The following is a 25,538-nucleotide window of genomic DNA, read 5'->3' as shown; positions in this document are numbered from 1 at the left end:
CTGTGTCATTAATCTATCAGTACTTCAAATGTATCAATGCTTCACCTTTTCAAAGGTGTGTTCAAAGTGGCGGTGGTCAACATATTTCAATGTGTGTAAGGTTCCTTGGGCTTGTTCTCTGTTTTTCTGTGATTTTTTAATCAACCATCTCCCAGTCCCAAAGAACATCTTACTGGGGAACTGGGGTACAAGTCACTGAGGAGCTACTAAGTAATTCACGGGATATAAAAATCCCATGTTCAAGTTTTTTTGCCCACAATTATTTAAACTAAAAAAGGAACAATTAAGCTGCAGACCAGTGAATTAATCCTTGTATTGCAACAGACTTCCTATGATCTTCCATACTGCCAGCAAAAAGAGGTCACTGTATTAGTTAAATACTAATCTCAATATACAGTAGCCCATGAATAAAGGTTATCACATTAAGACTTGTCTATGAACCACTAACAGAACAGAGAAGGCTTACAGCAACAGGGAAGACCTAGAAACCAACCAATCAGTACAGTTCAAAAACTGAACTGACGTTCCCATGCTCACAAATAAACTAACCTTTGAAGCTTCTATTCCTCCAATAGCCCTCTTATAGCTCTTTCTGTCAGGGTTCAGCAGAAGGAAAAAAGCTGTATTTTTTCCTCATATGCTAGACATTGCAAACTTACGCCACAGCATGATCAATCCTTAGGTAGAACACATGAATCTCATCAACCCTGCTACTAAGACAAAGTCTCGGCCACGATAAATTCAGGAACACTGCCATGAGAAGACTGCTTACTGCATGGAAACACACAGCATTGTAACCTTTTGAGCACTCTCTGTTCAGGACACTGGTTTAACTTTCAGACCATTTATCATCAACAGCAGATCCTCCTGGCTCTCCTCCATACACTCTTTTAAGAAAACCACGGAGAAAACAGTAGGATGCAGTTTTTAGTAAAGCAAGCTGCGAGAAAAGTTGTATTAAATCTAATCAAAATGGCTGCTGTGAGATTAGGTGCAAGTAAAAGCTCCCTAATGGTAAAAGCAATTTAGAACTGAACAGCTGCCAAAAGATCACTGATGAAAAAAAAATCAATGGGAACATTCAAAAAAGAGATTAGCCAACACACTCAGAAACAATTTATGGGAAAAATCTACACACAATGGTCAGAGATCATTATCCACCCATCTGTAGGAAAAGCTAGATATCCAAGCCGTTTTTCATTTAAAGAGGGCAACTTTGGCCAAAGAAAAAGCTCTAATATTTTTTCAGCTAAAAAGTTTGTGATGCACACTACATAATATCCACTCTGCATCAGCAAATGCTGGAGGCTTTCTTCAGCAGAGAGGGGACAAGAATGCCTTGCTCATTAGTCCTATGTCTCAAGTACCCTGAAATCACTCCAACTTTTTTCATGATTTGATCAGGCTCCATTTTAAAGCTAATTCCCCTCCCAATTCCTATGGGAAAGCTACTCCAGAATTTCTGTCTGCCAACGTATTTGGGATAAAGCAATTATTATCTAGTCCAAGGAATTTCACTAGTATCTGTGCTCATATAAAAATGGAGGAACGATATCTGGTCCCTCCTGATACAAAACTTCTAGAAAGAGAAGAAGGGCGGGGGGCAAGAGAGAGAAACAAGTTACTTTTTCCTAGGCTGACTCTAGAATAACACTATTACAAAAGACAAATAAGAAACACTGAGACATCTATATGAGAAATACCTGGCACTTAAAAAACGTAAAGGTGTTACTTCAGCTGTTTATAAGTGATTCAAATTTTTTTATACTAATTAGAAAAAGAAATTAAATAGAGGAGCCCACTACACTACATGAATATTCATTGTGGTTCTTAGTCTGAGGGGTTAATGCGATAGTTACCTTGTCAGCTGAAATTCAAATTGTACTAGGGCATCAACTATCCACAAAAATATCAATGCTGTATGCAGCTGAGAGAACACTGTCCCTGTGCTTTTCTCTATTTTAAGTGCCAGAATCATTAATTCAGTTTTTACTGCAATTTAACAGTGAACATTTGCACATGGAACCAGCTAAATCCACACAGAGCTATATATTCACTGCTGTATGCAAGAGGTTGGAATCATTAATGGCTGAAACATTGCAAATTTACCGTGATTATGTTAGTTAAGCTATTTTTACATTTTTCTAGTAGAATTAGTATTTATGAGCTAGATTACAATTTGTTCCCATATGCTTAACCTTTCACTCCACTGTGTCTATAGCGCATACTTCGAAAGGTACCTGTGTAATTTATTGTGACACCTCAGGCATGTCTGAGACAACTATGGAGTACTTAACACAACCACAGTCCTATTTACGACTAGTTCAGAGAAGCACACTTGAAACGTATGTAATTGCATTACAGTGAGATTTAATATGATAATAATATTTTTAAGACGTGCATTTTTTGTGATCTGTCTGGTTGAGCTTATTCCTAAGATATTTTAACGTCCATTTTATACTAAAATAATTTCTGAACTCTTTCCTAGAGGAGGTACAAAGAAAGAAAAGCAATTATTTTACCAAGGACAAAATTACAGAATGAAAGAAGTACTAAAGAAAATCATTGCTTCTACTGAGGAATTTCTGTAATTCAGAAAAATTATGTTTTACAACTCCTAAAATAGTCCTTTATCTCTGAATTTCCCAAACTGCCAAGTCAGATAGGGCAGGGATTTTAAAAAGTTCTATTCTATGAGGATAAGAAGGCAAGTGAAATGCAACTACATTAAATGCTCTCAGCCTCTGGTAATTTCCCAAATAAGAGAATAAATTTTGTAATTTAGAGTTCCTATAATATTTACTTTGTTGTGAAGAGATTATATGTGTTTATATAACGTATACCAAATGTTAAAGTACAGCATAAAACAGATTACTTTTTCTAGCCTAAGCTTGGCATCATCTAAAGATTAGATATAAACAAGTTTAACAACTCTGCTCCACAATACAGCATTTACCACTAGCATTTCTAGGTCATGCACAGCAGTACTTGGAAGACAGAATATACAAAACATATCACCTCAGAATTAGCATACTGGTGCCTTTTTTTTTTTTCTGTGTGCATCTACATGGGCATTAGGATGAAAGAAAAACCTCAAGAATTAGTTAAAAAAATCACTAGATTACTTATAAATACACCATACTGTCACAAAATGAAATGCATATTTTATTTTCATTCACTGTGACCTACTTACAGGCAGAACTCAGTAAAAAAAGTCTATTACACCCACAGAGTCAATAGAATCAATTATGCAGCCTTCATTCTGACAAAACTTCCACTGATTTTTATGCAAAATTCCTTATTTTCTCAGCCAAGTGCAGAAATAAGGTAGTATCTTTACACACAAATAACCAGATGATAGAGGTGAAATTCTGACTATATTGAGATCGATAGGATTTTTGCCACCAGTCTCAATGGAGAGAGATTTTATCAGTAGTGCCCAATAAGGTGGAAAAGACACACATCAAAGGGCTGTTCTGTGGCTAAATAAATGGCTTTCTACAGTCACTTTCAAACCATAGGAAAACATGCAAGATGAAGCAGGGTTTCATACAAGCCTACCAAAATACTATATTTTCATTGCTTACAAACTCCCTTCTAACACATGCAGCTCCCACATCTGTCAGTAGGTTGAACATAGTCTCAGTACCTTATTTCCTCTGCATCATAATTTTGGAGTTGTCACAATCATTATTTTCCCTTCTACTAATCTTCCTCCTGATGCCGTTCTCCACCCACACATATAAATCAACCCTCCTTTTGTTCTGCAGGTTTTTGACCAGTCTGATCTCCCTGTACCTACAGAAAACTCCTGCGTAGTCACAAGACAGAAAGAGAAAGTCTAATCTCATCCAAAGAAAAACCATCAAATGGTCTCCTGTGTACAATGTATTAGTAAGATTAATCTGTGATCTTGAGAAACCAACTAAACTGCTGTTTCACTGTTACCTAAGCTCAAAGGCTTTTTTAGCAAGCTTTATAATCAGCCCATAAACATATCTTCAGGTGGAAACTTGTGTGACAAAGGAAATACACGATCAAGATGCTATTAGCTCTCTCTGGGAATTCATACACCACATGTAATTTCGTAATTAAACATTTCTGAATGTGGGACAATCTGCAAGTATCTGGATTTTCACTAGAGAATGTAAAAATTTAAATATTAATAACAATAACACTAAATAATACTTTGTATAGTATATTTGGTGGAAATGGCTTTCAAGGTATGTTTGCATTTAAAAGCCATTGCAGATCACACTGAACTAGCTCAGAAACTACTAGTTTAAGGTAGAAACCATATTTTGGCTTGAACTAAAAAAAAAAAAAAAAATCAAAACAGAAGAACAAAAATTAGTTCTCAATTTAACAGGTCAAACTCAAGTTTATTGCTACCTGGAATTTCCTGTTAAAACAGAAGGAAAAGAGTGTTGAACTTCTCAGTATCCCTCCCCTCCTTATAGTGAGACCTTTTCTGACCATTTATCCCCCTCCAAAATAGTTGCCATGTATCACATACACAGTTGAGATAATAGATTCATATTGATGGCAAGAGTAACAAGCAATAAATACACTATTTCTTCCAGAGGAAGGAAAAAAGAACTGGACACATCACACAGATACTGTTTCAAGGCATTATTTTCTTTGTTACTCTCAAGTTTAACACATATTTTGAACCTGCCACTTCAACCTCAAGAAATGTAAAACCAAGAGGTGTTTATATATGACCATATAATTGAGTGCAGATACCCCATTAAAAATGGCATACTCATGGTATGATTAGAAAATAGACAATTACAATACAGCATGCTGCGGGTGCAAGAAGGAACTGCATGAAACAGTAAAAGCACAACCACGCATCCTTCCCTGCGCTGTGGTCACAAGTTCCAACTACTCAAAATATTAGTATAATACATTAATAGCAAAAAGGAGGTAGATGGAGGAGAGGGGAAGACAGAAAAATCATACTACAAAAGCTAAACCTAGGTCTGGTTCACAGAGGAATTTTTGCAGTTTTGCTGATCGGAAGAGGACGAGATGCAGCCCAGAACTTTGTGCAGCACAGATCTCGTCAGTTAAAGGGAGGAGGACAGGTAGCTCAGCTCTGATCTAAATGCGTGAAGACACGAGGCTGGAAGCTTTACTTTTAAAATAGTTGCTCATCCTCCTCTGCAATATAAAAACACTGTTGAGCATAGCATAGAGGAATTCACTGTTTCAGCATCACCAGAACCCCAAAAGACCCTGAAAAATGTTAGCTTAGGAGAAATGATGCGGTCACAGCAGTTATAAACATCATTGAGGAAACCAGCACAGACCAAGATTTCACACCAGAATCTCTTTCTAGGCATTTTTCAATATCAAATTAAAAAAGGTCTCAAAACTTTTGGGGAAAAAGGCTGCAATTTATGAATCATTATTTAAATTGGGTAATCTGATAGACTAAAGTGCCTCTTCATACCACAAGGGCAATCAGCTTCCTGTCTTCTATTTGGTGGACAATGCTAAGGTTTTATAGAAGACTATAAATATTGACTACTTCCCTGGGTAGTGGTGAAATACAGGTCTAAAGCCATCATACTTAATTTTGATACTTAATACAAATACTTAAAATCTCAAATTCTGATACTGCTCAGCAACTAAGGCCTTTGTGGACCCCAGTATATCCTTAGCAATAGCTGTGTCCCACATTAACAAAAATTCCCTGCTTTTATAACATTAAGGCAACCTCTTGCTGTGCATATCTCCCTCTTTTCTCAGCTGGGATGGTAGGCAGTCACAAATCAAGCTAGAAACTGGGGCAGGATGGGGAAGAAGGAGAAATCTACCTTTACCAGCTGACAGCTTTCATGTAATAAGAGAAAAAGTTGCACAGCCACACTGATGCTTCATTTCTCAGATACTTTTGTGGCAGGAATAGGAAAGGAAAGACAAAAGCTAAAGCAAAATCATCTCAGATCAATGCACTGGACTGCTTCCAATCTTTTGGTCCTTTACTACACAAAACAGGCTGATTTGTCTTCCAAGGAACCGTGCTGCAGGCTGTAAAAATAAGAGCTGGGTTTTCAGGTAGGAGTTTAAAAATCTGAAATCTTGTTTCTGCACACAGTGTGTGTTTAGTGAAGTATTTCAGTCCAAATAAAAGCCATTATTGCTTCAGGTTAGACACCAATTCAAATATCAAGAAGGTAACAATACCCTTGATGGACTATCTTGAACATCATGTTCCCACTCTTGAATTTAAGCCACGAGCATCCTAGTGAGCAGAAAGAGCAGCTAAGTGATATGAAGGATAGAAGAACTTACTTTCCAAATGGAAAGAGCTTACAGCTAGGTGATGATATGAAGATCTTAAAAGAAAAAAAAAAAAAAAAGAAAAAAAAACCCACAGTGTTTGAAGGTCATGGAACATTTAGAACAGGGACATGTATTACAGCAAGAAAAAATATATTATCAGGAAAGAGCTTCTTGACAGGAAGGTACATTAGACTAAGAGTATTATCCCAAATGTCTTGCAGCAAGTTGAATGGATTTCTGCATCTAATCTGAACAAACCCATAATGGAGTGCTTTGAGATCTACCTAATTCAGAAGCCTTAGAATCAAGCCATGAAACTGGATACACAGTATGACCAAACAAGGACCAACTGGGAGATGAAATACATTATTTTAAAATCTATTTTAAAATTTCTGTGGACATCCTACCCCTCCCTTCCCCCTCCAGTGTGAACAGGTATCAGTACAGCCATACGTAACAATAAAATAAAGGGAAAAAGTCTCCTGGGCACTCTGGCAGACCTAAAGTTAAGCTGACAGTAAAACCAAAACATGCCATTTGTTTTATTGCCCATATTTATTCAATTCACTTCTTTCCTTTATACCCAGGTACTAAGTACATGGATACCATTTGATACGTACGCAGACATCATTCAAAGCCTACATTTTCTTTGTAATAAAAACTTTTTAACTTTTACTGATGTTCAACACAGGGATGGCCATGAGGAAGCACAGTTGCAAACAGAATAGAGGGAGACTGTCACAGGCAGCAACAAAATATGAACTGCACACTGGAAAGACTCAGAATTTACCAAGATCTAGTGACAGTCAAATCTTAGTGCGAGATGCTGGAGGTTTCGCGCTTCAGAAATTGTTACACACATACACAAACACATGGGAACAACATCACTGTGAGAAGTTGATCAGACATCTTTAAATGACTTATTTGCTCTTCATCTCATTTCTTTCATCTCTAGAGTGTTAGACAGATGTGCAATTTTGAGCAACTGACATTAAGAAATAATTAATTAATCCAGTATGAAGTTTTTCCTTCTTTCCCAAATTCAAATTCTATCACTGCCTGTCAGAAAAATTTCAGAGGCCAAAGAAGATTCAAGTCTTCACCAATCAGTACTTAAAATCTGAGTACATGAAAACATTTTTCTTTTGGAGCCTGAAAGAGAAACCGTTCCACTGCAGATGGGACCCTAACTTAGACACAGGTCAGCAGATCTTTGAAATCTTGGTATTTTTAAAGTTCTGTCGTTTTCCCAACTAGGCTCCAGGTTGTTTGGATCCCTGGCTGTCTTTGAGAATGGAGGAAGGCGGTAAGAAGGAAGGAAGAGATTGTATCTTTAAAAAAGTTGCCATTTCTGCAGCAGTCTTCTCTTGTATAAGACTTATTTTATAAAGGGTGAATGTATTTATAGCTATGACTATCTCACAGAACAAAGCTCTATCTGGATCATGCATAAAAAAATCTTAGAAAGAAATTTTTAGGAATACTGCATGTTTTCTTGGATTATTTCCAGAATCTGTTCTACATATCCTATGTAGTCTCAGAATACATTTTGTAGTATTTACATTATTGCCCATTCACCATTCATGATTGATAGTGACCTATATTTGACATAAATTAAAGCCTGTGTAATACTGAATTAATTTAATACAATGAACAAACATTTTATTTATATATGATATAAGGGTTGCATGAGGTGAGAATACATTTATAGTGACCGTAAGAACTACAGATATAGTTCCACAGAGCTGTTTTATACTGAAATATCCCAGCACTAATATCTTACCTGTCTTTTTACATTTTCGCATTACAGCCACATATATTAATACTGTGCTTGTATCATTACAATTTTCTGGATATCAGGGATGTTATCTTCATAATATGCTAATAGAAAAAGCATAATACAGAAAATAGTGTACAAGATCTTAGTTCTGCACTGAAGGAGCATACAGGAATCCTGACCTGATATGAAATGCACACAAATTGAGATTCTAAAGCATGAGATGTTATGTGACAAAACTGGTGTTCAAAAATCATCAATATTACTTAGAGCAGAACATTACTGGTATCAAATACTATCAGTCTTCTTTTAAGACATCTGACTACCCCAAAGAGAATATAGCATATAAGAAATCACTGCAAATAAGACGTATTAAATAAGGTATATCTTAGTAACTAAAGATGAGAGATTTCTAGATTTACCTGTATCAAGTTCTCAAATATTCAGCAGTATTTAGCTTCTTAGTACTGAAAGACTGCCATAGTACGGTATTCCATTACTGCATTAGCAATTAGCTTGCATTTTATCAGTTATCCTTGGGAACAGTAGATTTAAGTATTACTGTGAGCTCAGCATTATGAAGGTATGTTTATGAGGCTTAATGCAGTGAAAAGCCAGAGTACAGCAGCAGCATTTAGGAAGAACTGTAGCACAAGGAATACAGATGCCAGTGACAATATGGTGTACAATTAATATTTATCATTAGAAATATTCTCACAAACACAGCAGTATTAATAAAAACTCCCATTTCCAAATCACTGATTTAAAAATATGTACAGTAAATATAGGTTATAGAATTATTCCAGTTTATATAAATTAATATCACTGCTTAAATGCAAATGTGACTTTTGGATATTTACAGTTTCCAGCTCTATGCAAAGCAATTAAACGATTTAGTCACTACGTTTTAGAGGAAAAGCAAAAGGACTAACAAATGTTAGTTGAAAAATATTTTCATCACACTTCCCTAGGATTTTAACATTCAGAAAAAAGAAGTTCTCTAGTCAATATTATCACAGTATTTTGTCCTACTGCTGCAGATAAAATAATTTAAGGAGTACATAACAATTATATAGTACCTTACCCTTTCTACCGGTGAACCATAGCATGCAATGACGAAACATAGCAGTGGCAGATGGCATTGGTGTTAGTAAATGTGAATAAAAGGATAATAGCAGAGAAATGGTGACTGGCAGACAAGACACAGAAATGTAGATGAAATGAATGCAAGCTGGTAAATCTTGAAGCAAAGCTCCACCTTTAAGCCAAATGTTGCCTCTAGTCTCCTCATAATTGAGCATTAAGTTCTATTTGGATACAAATTGCAACCTTCAGACCAGTCTTGATTCTCTTCATACAGAAATGCATAATTGTATCTTGATAATGAAGATCAGAAACGTTTTGTAAGCGAAACTCATAATCAGAAGCCCATTACTTTCTCCCCTTGAGTGATTTATTCTTTACATTTTTAATCTCCAAATCCTGCCACAGCTACAGTCTCTTTCTAGCACATATGTATCCACTGCAGATGTAAATCCCTGCCTAACCTGCAGCACCCCTGGATCCAGAATGTTCTCAGTGTGCTCATTCATGCTGTTCTGTTGCCAAACATTTAAAATCATCCATCAAATACAAGTGGAATCTATTATAAGGAAAAACAATCTCTTCTTTCAGCTCACCCTGAAAATGGAAGGTTTTCTGATCAACAGTTATTGTGAAGGTGCTGTCGTCCTCATCGTCTATACCAATCACAGCTCCCTGTGAAACAAAGAACAAAATCCTGATAAGGCAAGCAGTGACATCAGCAGCATACACTCTATCACTACACCACTGGAATTTAAAAAGCATTGACAAATTAAAAGCAAACTGAATACAGTACAGAGCAGAAAGATTCTCTGTTTAGTCATAGGATGCAAGTCAGTTCTTTAAAACAATAAATTTTTAGTTGCAGAAAAAAACAGTAATTATTTGTAAAACTGTGATTTTCTGGATAAGAATATGCATCTTTTATTTTTGTAATGGAGGTGGCTTTATGCTACAGCATCATTATAGTAAACAGTTTCCTACTACATTGCAACTTATATTTTAAAGAGTGGGGAGCAATATTTTATAAGTACTTTCCATGTATAAGAATACTAATTCATAGATACTCTACAAAAAGAAGCTCTTGACCTGATTTTATCTACCAGTCTATAAAAAAATATAAATCATTCTAGCAGAATGAATTTGGCCCATCATGTCATGTCACTGGCACACTGCATGATCTAATTTTCAGCTCCTAAGTAAATATTAACAGTAAGTCATCAGGATATATCAAAAGCAGCTAGCTTTGTCTTCTAATTCCTCATGAATTATTAGAAGGAAATGCAAATAAATTATAGAGTTAAAGGCCATCTGTGCTTAGTTATTTACAAATCTATCCACATCTGCATTCCTGCCACCCCCTCACCCCCCCTCAACACTTAGTAAATAACACGATTTCACCCAGGAGAAGACAACACTGAAAAAAGAACCATTCCAGACCATTCTGCCAACTCCAACAAATTATAACATTTAGTTCAAAAATCACCAATGGATTTACTCAGTTTCTCTTCTTCTCCAGGAAACATAGCATCAGGATCTGTTTTATCCTTCCCCCTTCCACAAAACAGACAGACATCACTGGAAGGTGCACATATTTAAAGGGTAAATTCTGCCCTTACTGTCAGAGTAAACAGCAAGTAACAGTAGTACGAGCGCCTGTGAGTCAATTCCAACAAGTGCTTCATTTCATTCAGCCAAGTATCATACAGCAACTGCAGAGTAGGGGGTCAGGTATATATCAGGCTGGCCAAAACATAAGAATTGTTTTGGTACAGACTTAGGGGCAGAGGGATCTGAATCAATCTTATTCACACACATTCTTCATAGCCCCTATATGAGGTTTCTGGCCAATGGTACCAGCGCATGTATGGCTGGGACTACCACAGGTACCACAAGACAGAGTGGAAGGAACAGGTCCTATTTAAGAATAGCATCAACCATATGTAATTCAAGGCTATAGAGCAGGAAAGAATAGCTCCAAACTGTTTTTTCTTCCCTCCGCTGCCAAAAATGTACCATTTAACTTCGCCAAAAGAGTATCTTCCACATAGGCTTTCCAAGGACAGCTCTGTGGTCACTATAAAAGAGCCACCTAAAAAGTGTACCCAAGCCAGTATAACTCTGAATACTTTTAGTGCCAGGACATAACAACAACCAGAAGACTAGCCATTACTTTCAGAGATTATCTGGTAATCACGCGGTGTGCCAGTGACATGACATGATGGGCCAGATTCATTTTGCCAGAATGTTGTGGGGGTTTTTTTAATATACCAATAGATAAAAAATGTCTGGCACCTTAAGTACACGTTTTGCTACGCAAAAAATCAGAAGATCACTGCAAGTTGTACAGTATCATTCTCCTCACCAGCTATATAAAAAAATCTGTAAGTCAGACACCAAGAACATGACCAAGATATTCTCCCCAAAGAATATAGGTAAAACTGATGTAAAGCTAAAAAGGTCAGACTAGGACAGCTAAATCCTGCCTCCATCCTAACTGATGGGAGGAAACTGAGGAGGAAGAGCACACCACTGTCTGTGATCTCAGCACAAAGCTGCATAAAGTGCACACACTCTAATTGCAATGCTGAGACAAAGGGTCTGAGCGTAAGCACCGAAGATGCTTCTGTTGTCATGTAGATAATACATATGGACAAGTAGAAGAAAAACTAAAGTGTGAAAGTTTAAGTGTGTATTCCAGAAAAGTTAAGCAGGACTTAAGCATAGTACAGATGACATAGATTCCTCTATGAACACACCTTCCTAAGTACACTATGACAATCAACAAAAGAATTTGAAGATGAAACTTCAGGCCTATGAAACATGTATATCAAGAGCAAAAAGGTGAGGAACAAGCTTTTAAAAATCCATTCAAGAAAAAAGGAAGTATTTTAGCCAAATTGCTTAAATTACATGTTTGTTTATGTTCACACCTACAGTTACAAATCAACAATCACTCTAAACAGAAAATCTCTTTGATAGAATTTCAGACTGCAGAAGCCCATCTGTTCAGCTATCGTATCACTGTCATCTGCCAAAAGAGCTGCTTTACAAAAGCAGAAAAAGGAAAGATTCCTTCCTCCCTCACAAAAAAACCCCACATGCATTCAAAGAAAGAATGGGGGAGTCAGCAAATCTTCAGAAAACTCCAAAGAGTAATTTGGGGTGGGAGAGTAGCAGATGGGGGAAGAGAAAGGGATTGTTTTATGTTAAATACATATAAAGATGGATCACACAATATTGAACAGATTGTTCACTTTTAGTATTTCCTAAACTGACAGGCTGAGGCCAACCTCCACATTGACAGGCTCACAACACTATTAAAGCAGGCATGGTTTTTCAGACTAAAATTTTCTGCACAATGCAAAAAACATCCTCATGAATCTTTGGGAATGTCATGTTCTAGACAGTGGTTTGAGTTTACATTACCTTTAAAGAAATTCTAAATTAAGATATCAATACATTAAACAAGGGAAAGTGCAAAAAAATCATCTGGAATCCAAGTGAATGGAGGTTCTCTGTATGAGTCTCAAAAGGCTATAGGTACCCCTTTATTAGGCCCACAGAAAGACTAGAAAGGAGTAACAACAGAAGGAATAACTGGAAGAAGCAGAGTTCTGCTGCAACACTCATCACATTGTGTGTCAGACCACAGATCACCTTCCCTATACTTCTCTTACTTCAAGACTCAAAATGCTCCCATTCATACCCATTATCCTCCTGACTCCTTCCCCCTATTTACATGAGCTCTTCACAAGACTGCTGCATACTGGAATGAGAGATTCTATGAGGAATGGGAAAAAATATAGAAACAGGACATGTGCAACAAATATTTTTGGTACGTGCGTGACCACAAGATAGAAACTGGGCACATGCAAAGACATCACAGCATTCCCACCTCACTTCAGTACTGTCATTTCAAGCTACAACAGCAGCACTCAAGGTTAAATGTCCCAAGCCGGAGTGCTTCAAACACATAACACACAGCTTTCCCACTCTGCATCTTCTTACCTCTGTTTCCCCAATTTGTACCACCCCCAGCTGATATTTCAAAAACTTTGCCTGCTGTTTTCTTCCTTCCCTCTCCAGTCCTCCTTTGTTTCACTAAGCTCAAGCATAGTCAAGTGGCAGGCTTAAAGAGTGTCCAAACTGGCAGAATGGAGGACACAGTAAGAGAATAAAGGCAAATCAGAAGGACAGAAGGAAATAATTTTGCAATGACTTCTGTAGGTACAGAACATATATGCATATACATAAATATCTCCACACACAAAGAAATGAGAACTGCAAACAGCAACTTTTTCATAGCATGCTACTACTAACCCATCTTACTCTGTCATATAATGCTTTTTTATACAATGTATAAAACGTATAATGTTTTTATACAATATATAAAATTATAGAATGTAATTAGCCCAGCATGTCACTTGACCTCTAATGTTTTCTTTCTTTAAATACTTTCACTATTTCAGTATTTTGCAGAGTCAGGAATAGAGCCCAAACCTCAAAAGTCTCCTTGCAGTTCTCTCCATTAGGCCATATTATACACAGTAAGTCATTAAGTACTGAATAAAACAACACTTACCCTGAGTCTAACACACCCTCGGCGTGATCCTCTCATCATTTTGTCTTTTGACTGAAACAGAAAAAAACAGATCACTGGATTAAAAAATACAATAAGAATTGCAAGGAGAAAGTTAGTTATTCAAAGCAACTGAGAAAAGAATAAAGCATTTTTGTATAATGTTTTATTGACTGATTGAACGAGATGCAACTTCTGTTACAAAATAGGTTAGTTCTCACACAAAAGAAAGTACACCACCATAGTATGAAAAAGTAATCCTTCAAAAAATAAGAATACAATATCCCACTTCAAGAAGTTTTGTAGATACCTTGAAGAAATACTTAGAAGATGCAGTCCACACCTTTATAGAAAGTAAAAAGAAGTGAAGAAGAAAGGAATTAGGAAATATTAAAAATTGGCAGTATACTGATTTACTTCTTCCTCCTTTCTCTCCTACTTTCAGAAAAGTGTCCATAACAAAAGCCAGCTGGGCAGGCAGAATTGTACAAATGCAATTATACCTCTGTCAGAAGGTTTTCCAGATTCACACCCCTTGTCATACAGATACAAATTTCATGTTTAGACAGGTTTCTATGTCTACTTCCTAGATAGTACAGCGTGCTTTCATTACAACAGTTAGAAAAGTTATGTTTATAGCCATTTAAGTGGTAAGAGCCCAGATCAGAAAACAGGATTCCTACATCCATAACCAGTGCTCAAACCTGTAGACTAGCCTACCTTGCAGCTAAATTACTGAATCTCTTCTTTAGTATCTGTTTGAAGCACTGACAAGGGAATTCCAGGGGAAAAAATCTCACCCCCCCCAAACAGGCAATTCTAAACAGCCAACTCACTTCTAGCTTGAAATTGTGATACCTTGAACTTTCAGCTATTCCCAGCACTGACTCAGGTAGATTTGTCAGTAACTTTCTGCCAATGTTGTAAGTGTTATTGGGCAATAGTGGCAAGCCAAAGTAGCACACACACAAACTCTTTAAGATAAAGAAAAAAAGAAAACATTTCCGTCATCCTAAATACTCAGTTTTCTGATAGATGCAAAATATCTTCTGGTTTTTAACTACACACACACACACTCCTTCTGTTTTTTAAATGGTAAACTGCATGTCTTTGTAGCCTTATCTGCAAAGGTAGTCTTGTCTAATACAACCTCTTCTCTCTTACCATCCAAATATTCAAACTACATTCTTTCAGGTCACGAAAACACAGCTATCACTGGTGTCTCATGAACAGATTCTCTTGCTGTCATCTTCTGAAATATCCACTTCCTTCCAACAGTATTGTAACAATTCCATCTGGACAATATATTGATGTGATTATGACCAGCTCTATTTTCACTGAAGCCATTAGACAATGAAATCTTATTGATATCAGTGGAAAAAAAGACAGGAACGAGAAGTACCAGCCTTAACAGCAACAAATTATTCTTCATCTGCTACATATCTGAGATATAGCTACACGGAGAACAGTCACAGCAAATCCTATTCACGAAAGATAATTTAAAAATATAGCAGTCGGAGCTTCAAATAATGTTTTTGCTGATCTCTCATTCAATTCAGTCTCTGATTTGTCAGAGTTGTCTTCTGAATGTTAGAAACCATCAGTATTAATCTACCTGTTTTCACATCAATACAGGTTAGCTGGTCACAATGAAATGGAAGTAAAGACCAGCAGTGCATCCATAATGTATTCTACAGATATATAATTTCATTGTAGATTTCCTGAATGAAAACTTCTACATAAGGAAGATTTTTCTGACGTTTTGTGGGTTTTTTGAAAAGCTCAAAACCAAGAAAGGATCTAGAAACAGAATTACTGCAATAATTTCCTATCAGAAATTGTATATACTTGGGACACACGTCACTAGAGTACACTTTTATTTTTTATATTCACTGCCTTGAGAGTTCTCCTAAAATGGGAGGACACTACTGAGGGCTTATTACTCCCTCTGGTGGTTTCAAGAAGAAATACTGGCATAACCTTAGCAGCAAAGAAAGTATCTGGACTGAGGATGCAACTCTGCAGCAGCTGAAAGAAACCTATCAGGTCTGACTGTCCGGATCACACACTCCAGGCCCTCCGGCGTGCCAGGCAAAGCACTCCCAGCTCGCTGTACTGAGCACAGGCAGCGAACCAAATCAGACAAAAAGCAAAGGCAGCAGAAGAGACATTCGTTTTGGTATGGTTTAGATCCCTCAACCAGCTAAGTGCAGGGAAGATGAGAGCTAGTCCTAGTGCAAGGGAGGGCAGAATCCCAACAACCCTGATTTCCACTGTGCAGATGACTATCAACTCAACTGCAAAAGTCACTGTAAAAGCCTTCCTTTTCCTTGTACACCACATTTTAATGGAATCGAAATTAAGTTTAAACATTATAATGTTCTTAGTCTGCAAAAAGATTCACAAGATAAATCACAGGCTCAGAGCGTGGTCCTGTATACTTACAATTTCGCCATGTTCAGACAGAGCTTTAATTGGTTAATACCAATTATAATGAAGCGGTAAATCTAATTCATCCTACCTAACTGGAACAAAGCACCTATCATTCCAGTACCTGATACTACATCTACAGGAGAAGCTTTAGTTTGGACCACTTTCCATAATAGTCATTGTTCTCATCAAATGCTAAGGCAATCCTCATTTTTCAAGCAGAAATAAACCCCAACAATTTTAAAACTTTACATGCTGTTCCCAGCCCACCATTCCTCTAGCTCCCTTGCAAAGCACACTCCAGTCTCAGAGGAGGACCTCCTTGAGCACAGGGACAGCATGTAACAGCCATGTTGTTTCTGTAGCTAAAGCTTTGACTTTTGTGGATGCAGTCATAAAACAGGAACCAAAACACTGCAGCAATAACTGAGGATGCCACTGGGGCTCATTTAACCCCAACAGATGCCATGCGTATCTGAAAAAAGTAAGGCAAGAATTTATGGTTCCTGACATAGAAAAGCATTACACTGCTTACAGAATCCTACAACAGATAAATGCATGAGAGGCCTTAACTGGATCAAGGTGTAAAAGACACAGCACAATCACAGGACCCTCCCTTCAGCCTCTTCCCCAAGAAGCACAGCTACAGACTAAACAGCCTATATCTGCAACAGGACTGGGTATCTGATCACCATGTAGATCTTTTCAAATTTCTAAATACTGTAATTGCTATTAGAAGTTTATACTGTATAATTGTTATTTTAAAGAAAGCTTATTCATTAAATTGTATCTCTCACCTGACAATTCATTAGCTCATTAGACTCAGCTTAACTGCTCCATTCCCAACCCGCATTGAGGAAAGACTTTTAAATAGCTAGAAACCTTAAACTAAGTTGTAATCCAACAACAACAACAAATTGATCCTCTGGATTGCTACTGGTTTTATTTTGCACACCTAATAAAGAAAATATTAAAAACATGTAATAGATGAGATTTTGCAGGTAAGTGAACAGATTTAGGTACTGAACTGGTTTTCTTTGGATCCACAGTTAGCACATGATCTGTACTCTTCTGATTTGCCAAACTGTACCCATCTTGATCCAGATCCTACATGAGCACCCAACTACTCTTTGTCAAATTAATGGAGCAGACAATGTGGCTGGCTTTGAGAGGACAGACAACAAGCAGTTCAGAGTACCAGTACAAAATCAAGTATTGGGAGACCTAAAACCAGACCCATAGCCTAACTACCAAAGAGGAGTCAACTACTTAAATTACAATCCTCTAACAATTTACTCAGTGTATCAAAACCTGTGATACAAAGTTAAAACTATGTACAAAATTCAATTTAGCATTGCATAATAGCCATCAATATTTTTTATCCTGTGTTTGTAAATTCAGAATTCTTTTTCTTATTATACCTAGTTTGCTTATAGTTTTGTCTGTTTTTATTAGACTCACTGAGCTGTTTGCACTGCATGTGACAGATCAAGTTATTACAGGAAAAAGCGTCACCTCAGGTGAGAATGGAAAGCAGAGACCTCAAAGGGAATGTTTGTGCAAAAGCAAATGGGTTTTTTCCTGTTTTCTTGGGATTTTTGCACACAGCTGTTGATTTAGAAACTGTATTTGGAAAAAGCAGGAAAACGCATTCAACTGAAAGTCTCTGCCATAGGGGCACTGAGCCATGACTCCAGCTTCAGAGGCATCATTTGAAATCAAGTTAACAAGATTTGTTTTCAGTTCATCACCAAAGGTTCATGAAACTGCTGCAAAATTTGACTCCCCCTCCTCAATATCTGGATTGTACAATCCACAAGCAGCTCTTCAATACAGTACAACCAGTATTAAAGTTGCTAACCAGCAGCAATCTTTAAAAAGCATGAGGGGAAAAATATTTTTACACCACCACAACTACTTCCTCCTAATGACTGTTTTCACACAGATTTTGCTCCTGAAAGCATTCAACCAGCATATGTTTTTAAAAGTAGTTTGATGGAATGATTAATGAAACAACAACAGAACATCTAAGCATTTAAATCTATTCGTTAGGCATTGATCGGTGCAAGAACCGTTAAGATGATGGGAGGCTACCCAGTTTTGTTTCAACAATACACACTATGGAGTTGTCACACACAACAATTTTTTCTTGTAACCCTCATTCACTATACAAGGCTGCTGTTTAAGTCTACAACATTTTGAACAGTTCTCCTTTCAATACCACCGTATGTCAAATATCCACGAAGTTTTAAAATATTTTAAGGAACTGACCTTCCTATCTACTGGCCCTGGTTTTACCATTGTTTGCACAGCTATGCCAGTTCTGCTTTCAATTTATTACACAATTAAAATATTTATTTAAAGAGTACACTTAAAACAATTTAAATCAGATTTTTAACCTTGAGGGGTTCTCTGGATTATTTCTACAGGATTCCCAAGGGTAATCAAGGCTATAGCTGATGTGTATTTAAGACAGCACTTCTGCCAGAAAACACAAACAAAAAGCAAATTGCGTTCAACTCCCTCTTCCTCCCTAGCCATTTCTTTGTCCTCATACTATCTTTCAGTATAACGCCAACACACATTTTTATACTGACATGCAGAAAACAAACGACAGAACAAATTCAGCTGAAAAAATAAATCAGCATAAAGTTATTTTTCAGCTGGACTCCAGCTCACGGAACAACTTTACAGCTCCTGCACCAGCAGAAGGCAGAAATCAGCCACTTTGAGACTTTTCTGTTAAATATTGTCAGTGCAGCCAACTACACACTGAAAAAAACACAATGCTTCAGTAAACTTACATCTGCTATACCTTCAAGAGAAAACATTGGTGGATTCACAAATCAAAGAATATTGAGGGGAAAAAAAGAAGTAATTTGTCAAACCATTGGTCAAACTGATCCAAAATGGCACACAGTTATTTATTTCATATTTTGCTCTTCAAAAAAAAGAAAAAAGTAACCATTTACTGATATCAGACAATCATTTATTCGAGCAAAACCATGTAAAGACAATATTTGGATGACAAGTCCAGATCATACTCTCTGAAATATATAATTCATAAATAAATTTAAACAAATGTAATTATAAGCAAATTTGAGGATGTACATTTCTATTCTGAAAGAGAAAAAAACCCACAAACTACAGAAGAAGTGGGGAAAAAAGCAAACAATTTGGCATTGTAAAAAAACTTTGTAAAACAACTTGGAAATGCAAATGAGAAACATTTGCATTCACACTTGCAAGTAGTACTACTAGTGTTCACTGCAATACAACTAAGTAGAGAGGAAGGAATACACAAATGAAAACAGAAATAAGTGTGAACATTACATTCTCATTTTTTTTCTGACTCAGACTTGATGTAAAATCTTTTGCCTTGCTCCTTGAAAGTTCTAATCATGTCAGAAATGTAAACTTAATTGAATTAATTTGCTTCTGATGTATGTATCCAAAACATATTTAGGTTAACATCTACTTATTTTACCAAAAGACAAAGCATACTAATTTAGGTGCTTTTTTTTTCCCCACATGTACAATACTATTGCACACTAACTCTGTTTGAATGTTTATTCCACATTAAGGGTACTTTTCGGCAGTCTATTTTAAGTTACTACCAAGGAAGACTAAATACAACAGTGCAAGGACACACCTACGAAGAGACATATGTTTCTGGCTCTAGCTCTGACGGAAAGTTCAGCTGCATCAGAAGTTATTACCCTGCAGTTTTCCACAGCTCCTCTGCCAAAGGTTAACTGGCTATTGGATCTACCGGAGAAAGTGTTTCCTGCATGTGCAACTTTCTGAATTGAAATGGGCTGAGGAGTCTGCGAGAAGTGATGAGCAGGTAAAAGCTAACTGTTAACTGTAATCTCTCCTATCAGCAAAACTGTTTCCAGATTGCATGTCTATACAGCCAGGTCAAAACAATCTCAGCCTAGCCCACCCATGCATTACGCTCATAGGGAAGGGCCAGTTTCAGGCTCAAAAATCATCCAGTTACACTTACACAAGCAGAGCAAGGCAACTATATTGCTTCAGACTGAAACTGGCACAGAGGGAACGGAGTACACAACCCTATGTACCTGATTGCATAGATAAGCCTTTAATTCAAAATACAAGTCTGCACATATAGAATCACAACAGGTCATTTCCCCACATAAATAAAGCCCCCAAACCCGCTAACATTCCAAATTAATGTTGCTTATGTACCACAGCCTTGTAAACTACCATTCAGGAGTTATTACTCTAAAACTAAAGGTAGAGCTGAAAGAAGGAGTATCCCACTACCTTCTCAATGCTAATAGTAGGACTTGTGAGGCACGCGGGCAACTGGGACTTGATCTGAATTATCTTTCAAACCCATGCTCCAGCTGACCCTACAGCCCTATGAGTAATCATGCCAGCACACATGAAGAAGCATGCATGCTGAAGGACCTGTTCTTTTGGCAGCCAGTCTTTCAACATGATACACACCCTTAGGTACAAGAATGAATTCAGTTGTCTAGAGAATGACATAACAAGTACTTTACAGATATATGTGCAGAAAAGATAGCACATGGATAAGGAAAGCATTCTAAAGTAAATGTTAACTGCAGGTATTTCCTAGTGGTAAAGGCACACAAAGCAGAGAACACAATTTGATTTCTTGAACCCAACTTGAATTTTTTAGGACAGGTAGTTAAAAAAAGGATTTTTAAATGTGTGAACTAAAAGTCATTACAATAACAGAAAACATAATAAATTATACAAAATAAAAGTGTAATGCAGATGTTGGGATACCTAATCATAGGAAATAATGAAATATAAGAACTGATTTTTATTAAACAGGTGAAGACCATAGAATGAAAGTCAGTGCAATAACCAGAATTATTATTATATGCACTAGTCATCAGCAAATGTTTCTATTTCTGTAGCTGAGCATTAAATGACTTTGTACCTTGGACCTCTACTTAGACTACACTCACTAATTCATCTCAGTGAAACAGTTGACATTTGAACAGCCATTAAAAAGCAACTATAAAAGCACTTTCATTTCTCTATCCATATTCCAGGTGAGGGATTTTGAACCTACATGAACCAAAATTGTTTGAGAGTCTGTAACTGTTTTATGCTGAGAGCCTTATCAACTCCCAGGTCTGGAGAGATAAGCTCTCTCCTAATAGGGCTGGAAATCCAGATTTAGGGGAAAAAAGTTTTATATGCAATGCTTCTGTATGAATACACCTTCACAGACAGCATGATACTCCAAGTTATTTGCTATAAGTCTATTACAATTTACTACAGGTTAAATTTGTATGTGTTTTATCCAGACTGACACACTAATAGCAATTGCTCCATGCTAAAAAAACTTAGCTGTGCGTGCATGCAGTTCAGCCAGTTAGCCTTCTCATTTAAGGGTATATCCCTGAAAAAATGAATTCATACTGCTAAAATATCTGTAACTTAATTCACATTTTTATGTAAGAAGCCGAACAAGCTAGCAAGTCAGGACCTGACAGTGGTTACACAAAAAAGAGTCAAGTCAAAAGTCAAGTCAACAGTCATCCCTGTTTCTTAATACACTGCACTTTAAAAGTTCGTGCTTCAAAGTAGGAAGTCCTCAACGGAAACAGGAAAGTCAATCTCAAACTGGGAAGCAACCTGCTGTTGAGGCAGCGAACTCGGCGTGTGCAGTCACATCGTGTCCGTGACCCTCGGGTAAGAAGTGACACAGAAGATCGCTGCTCCGCGCAGACGTTTCTGAGGCGAGCCGCCGGGAAGGCGACACCCTCACGGGCCCGTCGCCTGGGCAGAGCGGCCAAATCAGGGCGAGACCAAGTTCCCGCTGGACAGATTGCGGAGCGCTGAGACAGCGGGACCCAGGAGCCCGAGGCCATCACCGAGCAAGGCTCCGGACCACCCGGAGCGAGCGGGCCGGCCTCACTCCCCCGGGACGGTGTGAGGCCCCGGGAGCCACCTACGGCTTTCCGAGACCCCACCGGCGACGCCGGCTCCGGAGCCACCGGCCGCCAGGGAACTCCCCGCGAGGGGGCAACGGCCGCTCCCGCTCCCGCCCCCTCCCCCCGCGCCGGCCGCCAACAATAACAACGCCGGTCGCCCCCACCGATAAATCTCCCCGCAGGGCCACCCCATTGGCTGCTCCCGCCGCCTCCTCCTTCCCCATTGGCCACCCGAGCACTCACACCGCCCCGAGTCCCCTCCCCACCCCCACCCTGCGCCTCAGCCGGTCTCCCGGCTCCTCACCCGCCCGGCCCGCCGCTGCCCCTCACCGTGTAGTAGGAGAGGAGCCCGGCGTTATAGTCCAGCACGAACCAGCGGTACTGCCAGCCCTTCATGACATTGGTCCATTTGCTCAGCGGGCCCTCCATGATAGACGCCATCTTAGGCACCGAACCGGCACCACCACCACACACACCGCCCGTTCGGTGAGGGGAGCAGGGGAGAGACACGGCGGCCGCCAGGAGGGAAAGAGGCGGGGCACGCAGCGCGGGGGCGGGGCCAGAAGCCACACTTCCCCGGAGGGCGGGCGGGGAAGAGGCGTGGTTTGTGTGCGCAGCGGCGACGCGCCTCGGGGGGAGGGGCGGGGCAGGCAGCCCAACGGCTGGAGCGGAGGCGGGGCGCGGTCAGGCAACGGAAAGGCGGGCGGGGGCGAGGTAGCGTGTGGTGAGGAGAGCGGGGGGCGAGAGGAGCCTGGGCGACCGAAGGACTTGGGTTTGCGGGTGTTAACTGAGGGATCCGGTCCCTGAAGTGGCGGGGCTTCTCCTCGCGGTGCAGGGGAGGCAGAGGGCGAGGCGTGAGGGAGGGCTGCGCGGTGGCAGTGGTGTGGTGAGGGCACGGTGCCCTGGTGCTTCCGTTGTGTGAGGGCGGGAAGGCGTTATCCTGTCCCCTAAAATACTTGGCACCATGGCACCTTTTCATTTCTCTTGCTGTTGTGCTCGTCCCTTTGCCTCTCTGTTGTTTGCCTGTCCACAGTGCCTGTTGGGCTTACCAGTGAGTCCAAGGGCCTGGGTCTTCTCCTGAAGGGGCTATATGGCCAGGGTCCAGGGTGTATAAAAAACATTCGAGGCTTGAGATAAGCTTTTAAGGATAAGGTTTATTTAAATGGGACACAGCTTTCCTCTGGTCTGATCCAAGAATGTGGAATGAATTCCCCAGGAGCTATGGACAATTGTAAATCTGTTGTTCAGTGCAAGAAATGTTCTTTGGCACTGATCTCTGACATAAGTACATAACTTCACTTGTACTTTAACATAAAAACTTCAAAGGACCCATAGAGATACTCATGTTCCTTCCTAGGGATTCAGAAATAGTGCTTTTACCATGGGGTTGGGGTTTGTGTTTGTCATGCAATCTTTACAGTATTCATGGAATAACTTTTCCCTTTTTTTAACCAAATATAAAACCATTTTTTTCTTTTTATGATTTTAATATAAAAATCCCTTTATAGTAGGGCTGAGAGGTCTAGTGTCTTAAAGCATTGCAACTTTATACTAAGTTAAGCTAATTTTAATAGAAAAATCACCCCAGTTACCCCTTTTGTGAAAAAGAATCACTCAAAGGCAGAGCTTCTGTGTTTGATTTTAGAAAATAAGAAATACTTCCATATTTCTAATTCATCTTCCCATTTCAGATGTCACATTGCTTACTAGTTTGTTACCAAGTGGAATTTATAGCGTTGACTTTATAACACCCCTTGGAGTCACCTGGTGGTGTGTTTATGCATGGTGTTACCAGTTTAATCTAGCTAATGCACAGTTCAGTCTTGAAACCCAGTTTGTTAATTTTGATAACATTGTTTTTCAAGCTGCATATGACCTTAGTAGTCTGTTTTCTTCTTTAGTTTCATTGGCTAAACAAAGTGTGGCTGCCTAGAGATTATACCCAGGCAAGCAAAACAAAAAACATCAGATGGTGCCAGAACATTACCAGTACTACCATTTAAAGCTGTAGTTGGACTGGAGCTTTATTATCTCAGATCACTACTTTGACTGTATGATACCACAAGAGTTGAAACTATGCAAAGAGCTTGTGCGAAAAACCTCTTGGCTTAACTGTGAAAGGGCTGTCTGTAGGCAGAGCATTCTCAATGAGAAATTCTTGACAGAAGAGCTTTCTATTTACCTTGGTTTGCCAGAGGCTGAATTTGCTGAACTTCAGCATACACTGAATATCTTACTAGTTCTTTGTTCTCTTTGGCTTTTTTGAGGGGAAATGTGCCAAAGACTTGTCTCCACTAGCAAATGCATGTATTTTAGCTAGCTCAATTTAGCTAAACCTTAAAAGCCCTAGAGTAGATGGAAAAGTTGTGTTAACAGGTGTTAAAGGGGAATTCATCTCGAGGTTTCTTTTAGAAATGTAGTGTGGATATTCTTTTTAGGTAATATGGCAGAGATCAGAGAACCATTGTTTTTCAAAAAAACCCACACATATTGAAATAAATACATATGAAATTATAGTCTGTTATCAGCATTCAGGATACAATATCATATAGTTTTATGTACTTTCTTGACATGCCAGGATGGTGTGTCTTCTGTGTATACCAGATTACTCCAGTATATATTGAACATGGTTCATGAGGGCATTGTTGAAGGGATTAGGCTTAATTAGTTAGATCCTTCTGATAAAGATTCTAGGTGCCCATTCAAATTGTTTTGAAAGATCAGTGCAAACATTTTAGTTCATTTAAACAAATCAACAAACTGAAATGAGCCGCAACTGTGATATAACCTACCTTTATATACTTTGCATGTTACATCATCAGCATCAATGATTTTGAATAAAAAATGACTTAAAAGTTAGTAAGTTACTTCCTTAATAGAAGAATTTAGTTTGCTTTAACATGTTCCATCTGTATCCAGTTTGGAACAGTTACAAAGAGCTGTTATTTCTGTCATTATAGACAGTTTTATTGTGATGTTCTCCATATTTTACAAAACTTAAATTAGACTAGTATGTCACCCTCTTTAACATTAAGGAGAGTACTTCCTGTCATCTGAGAGAATTACGTACTACTGAGATCAACAGAACTGGGTGGAAAGCAGCAGCTGTTACCTTGTGCTGCCTTTGTTTTATACACTGCTCCATCAGCTGAAGATCTTGCCCAGCATCGTTCTCTTGCCACACAGAGGCCTCAATTAAATTATCTTGCTGTCGTGTCCCAGCCACACACAGATTTCCTGGCCAGCCACAATGTTTAGCCCATAAAGTGGCCTCTGGAGTACTCGGGCTGTCCCAGCAGGAATGTAGGGGGAAACCTCAGATATGCCCAATCCTCACTGTGTTTTCCAGGACATCCCAACTTGCACCCTACTTTTTAAAATTTCTTCTATGTTCTTTTCCTTTGTCCAAGCTTGTCCAATAAATGACATC

The 25,538-nt window shown here is 38.6% G+C and overlaps 1 protein-coding gene across 5 annotated transcripts in view; it reads right to left on the bottom strand.

Annotated features, from left to right (window-relative positions):
• The window catches only part of OSBPL9 (oxysterol binding protein like 9), a 63,832-nt gene extending 41,251 nt beyond the window's left edge, over positions 1–22,581 (bottom strand). For 4 of the 5 annotated variants that reach the window (XM_050901041.1, XM_050901040.1, XM_050901044.1 and 1 more), the window contains exons 1-3: positions 22,439–22,581; positions 13,740–13,790; positions 9,751–9,829 (exon numbers count right to left, since the gene is read on the bottom strand). In XM_050901041.1, the coding sequence (XP_050756998.1) occupies positions 9,751–9,829; positions 13,740–13,790; positions 22,439–22,549 (241 nt within the window). In that variant the 5' untranslated portion in view covers positions 22,550–22,581. The remainder of the gene's footprint in view (positions 1–9,750; positions 9,830–13,739; positions 13,791–22,438) is intronic. The other variant, XM_050901045.1, reaches the window with a different exon arrangement.
• Between the last annotated feature and the right edge of the window lie 2,957 nt (positions 22,582–25,538).

The sequence above is a fragment of the Gymnogyps californianus genome, chromosome 8, assembly GCF_018139145.2.
Source record: "Gymnogyps californianus isolate 813 chromosome 8, ASM1813914v2, whole genome shotgun sequence".
Classification (NCBI taxonomy): Eukaryota; Metazoa; Chordata; class Aves; order Accipitriformes; family Cathartidae; genus Gymnogyps; species Gymnogyps californianus.
This window is presented reverse-complemented; position numbering and strand designations above follow the sequence as displayed.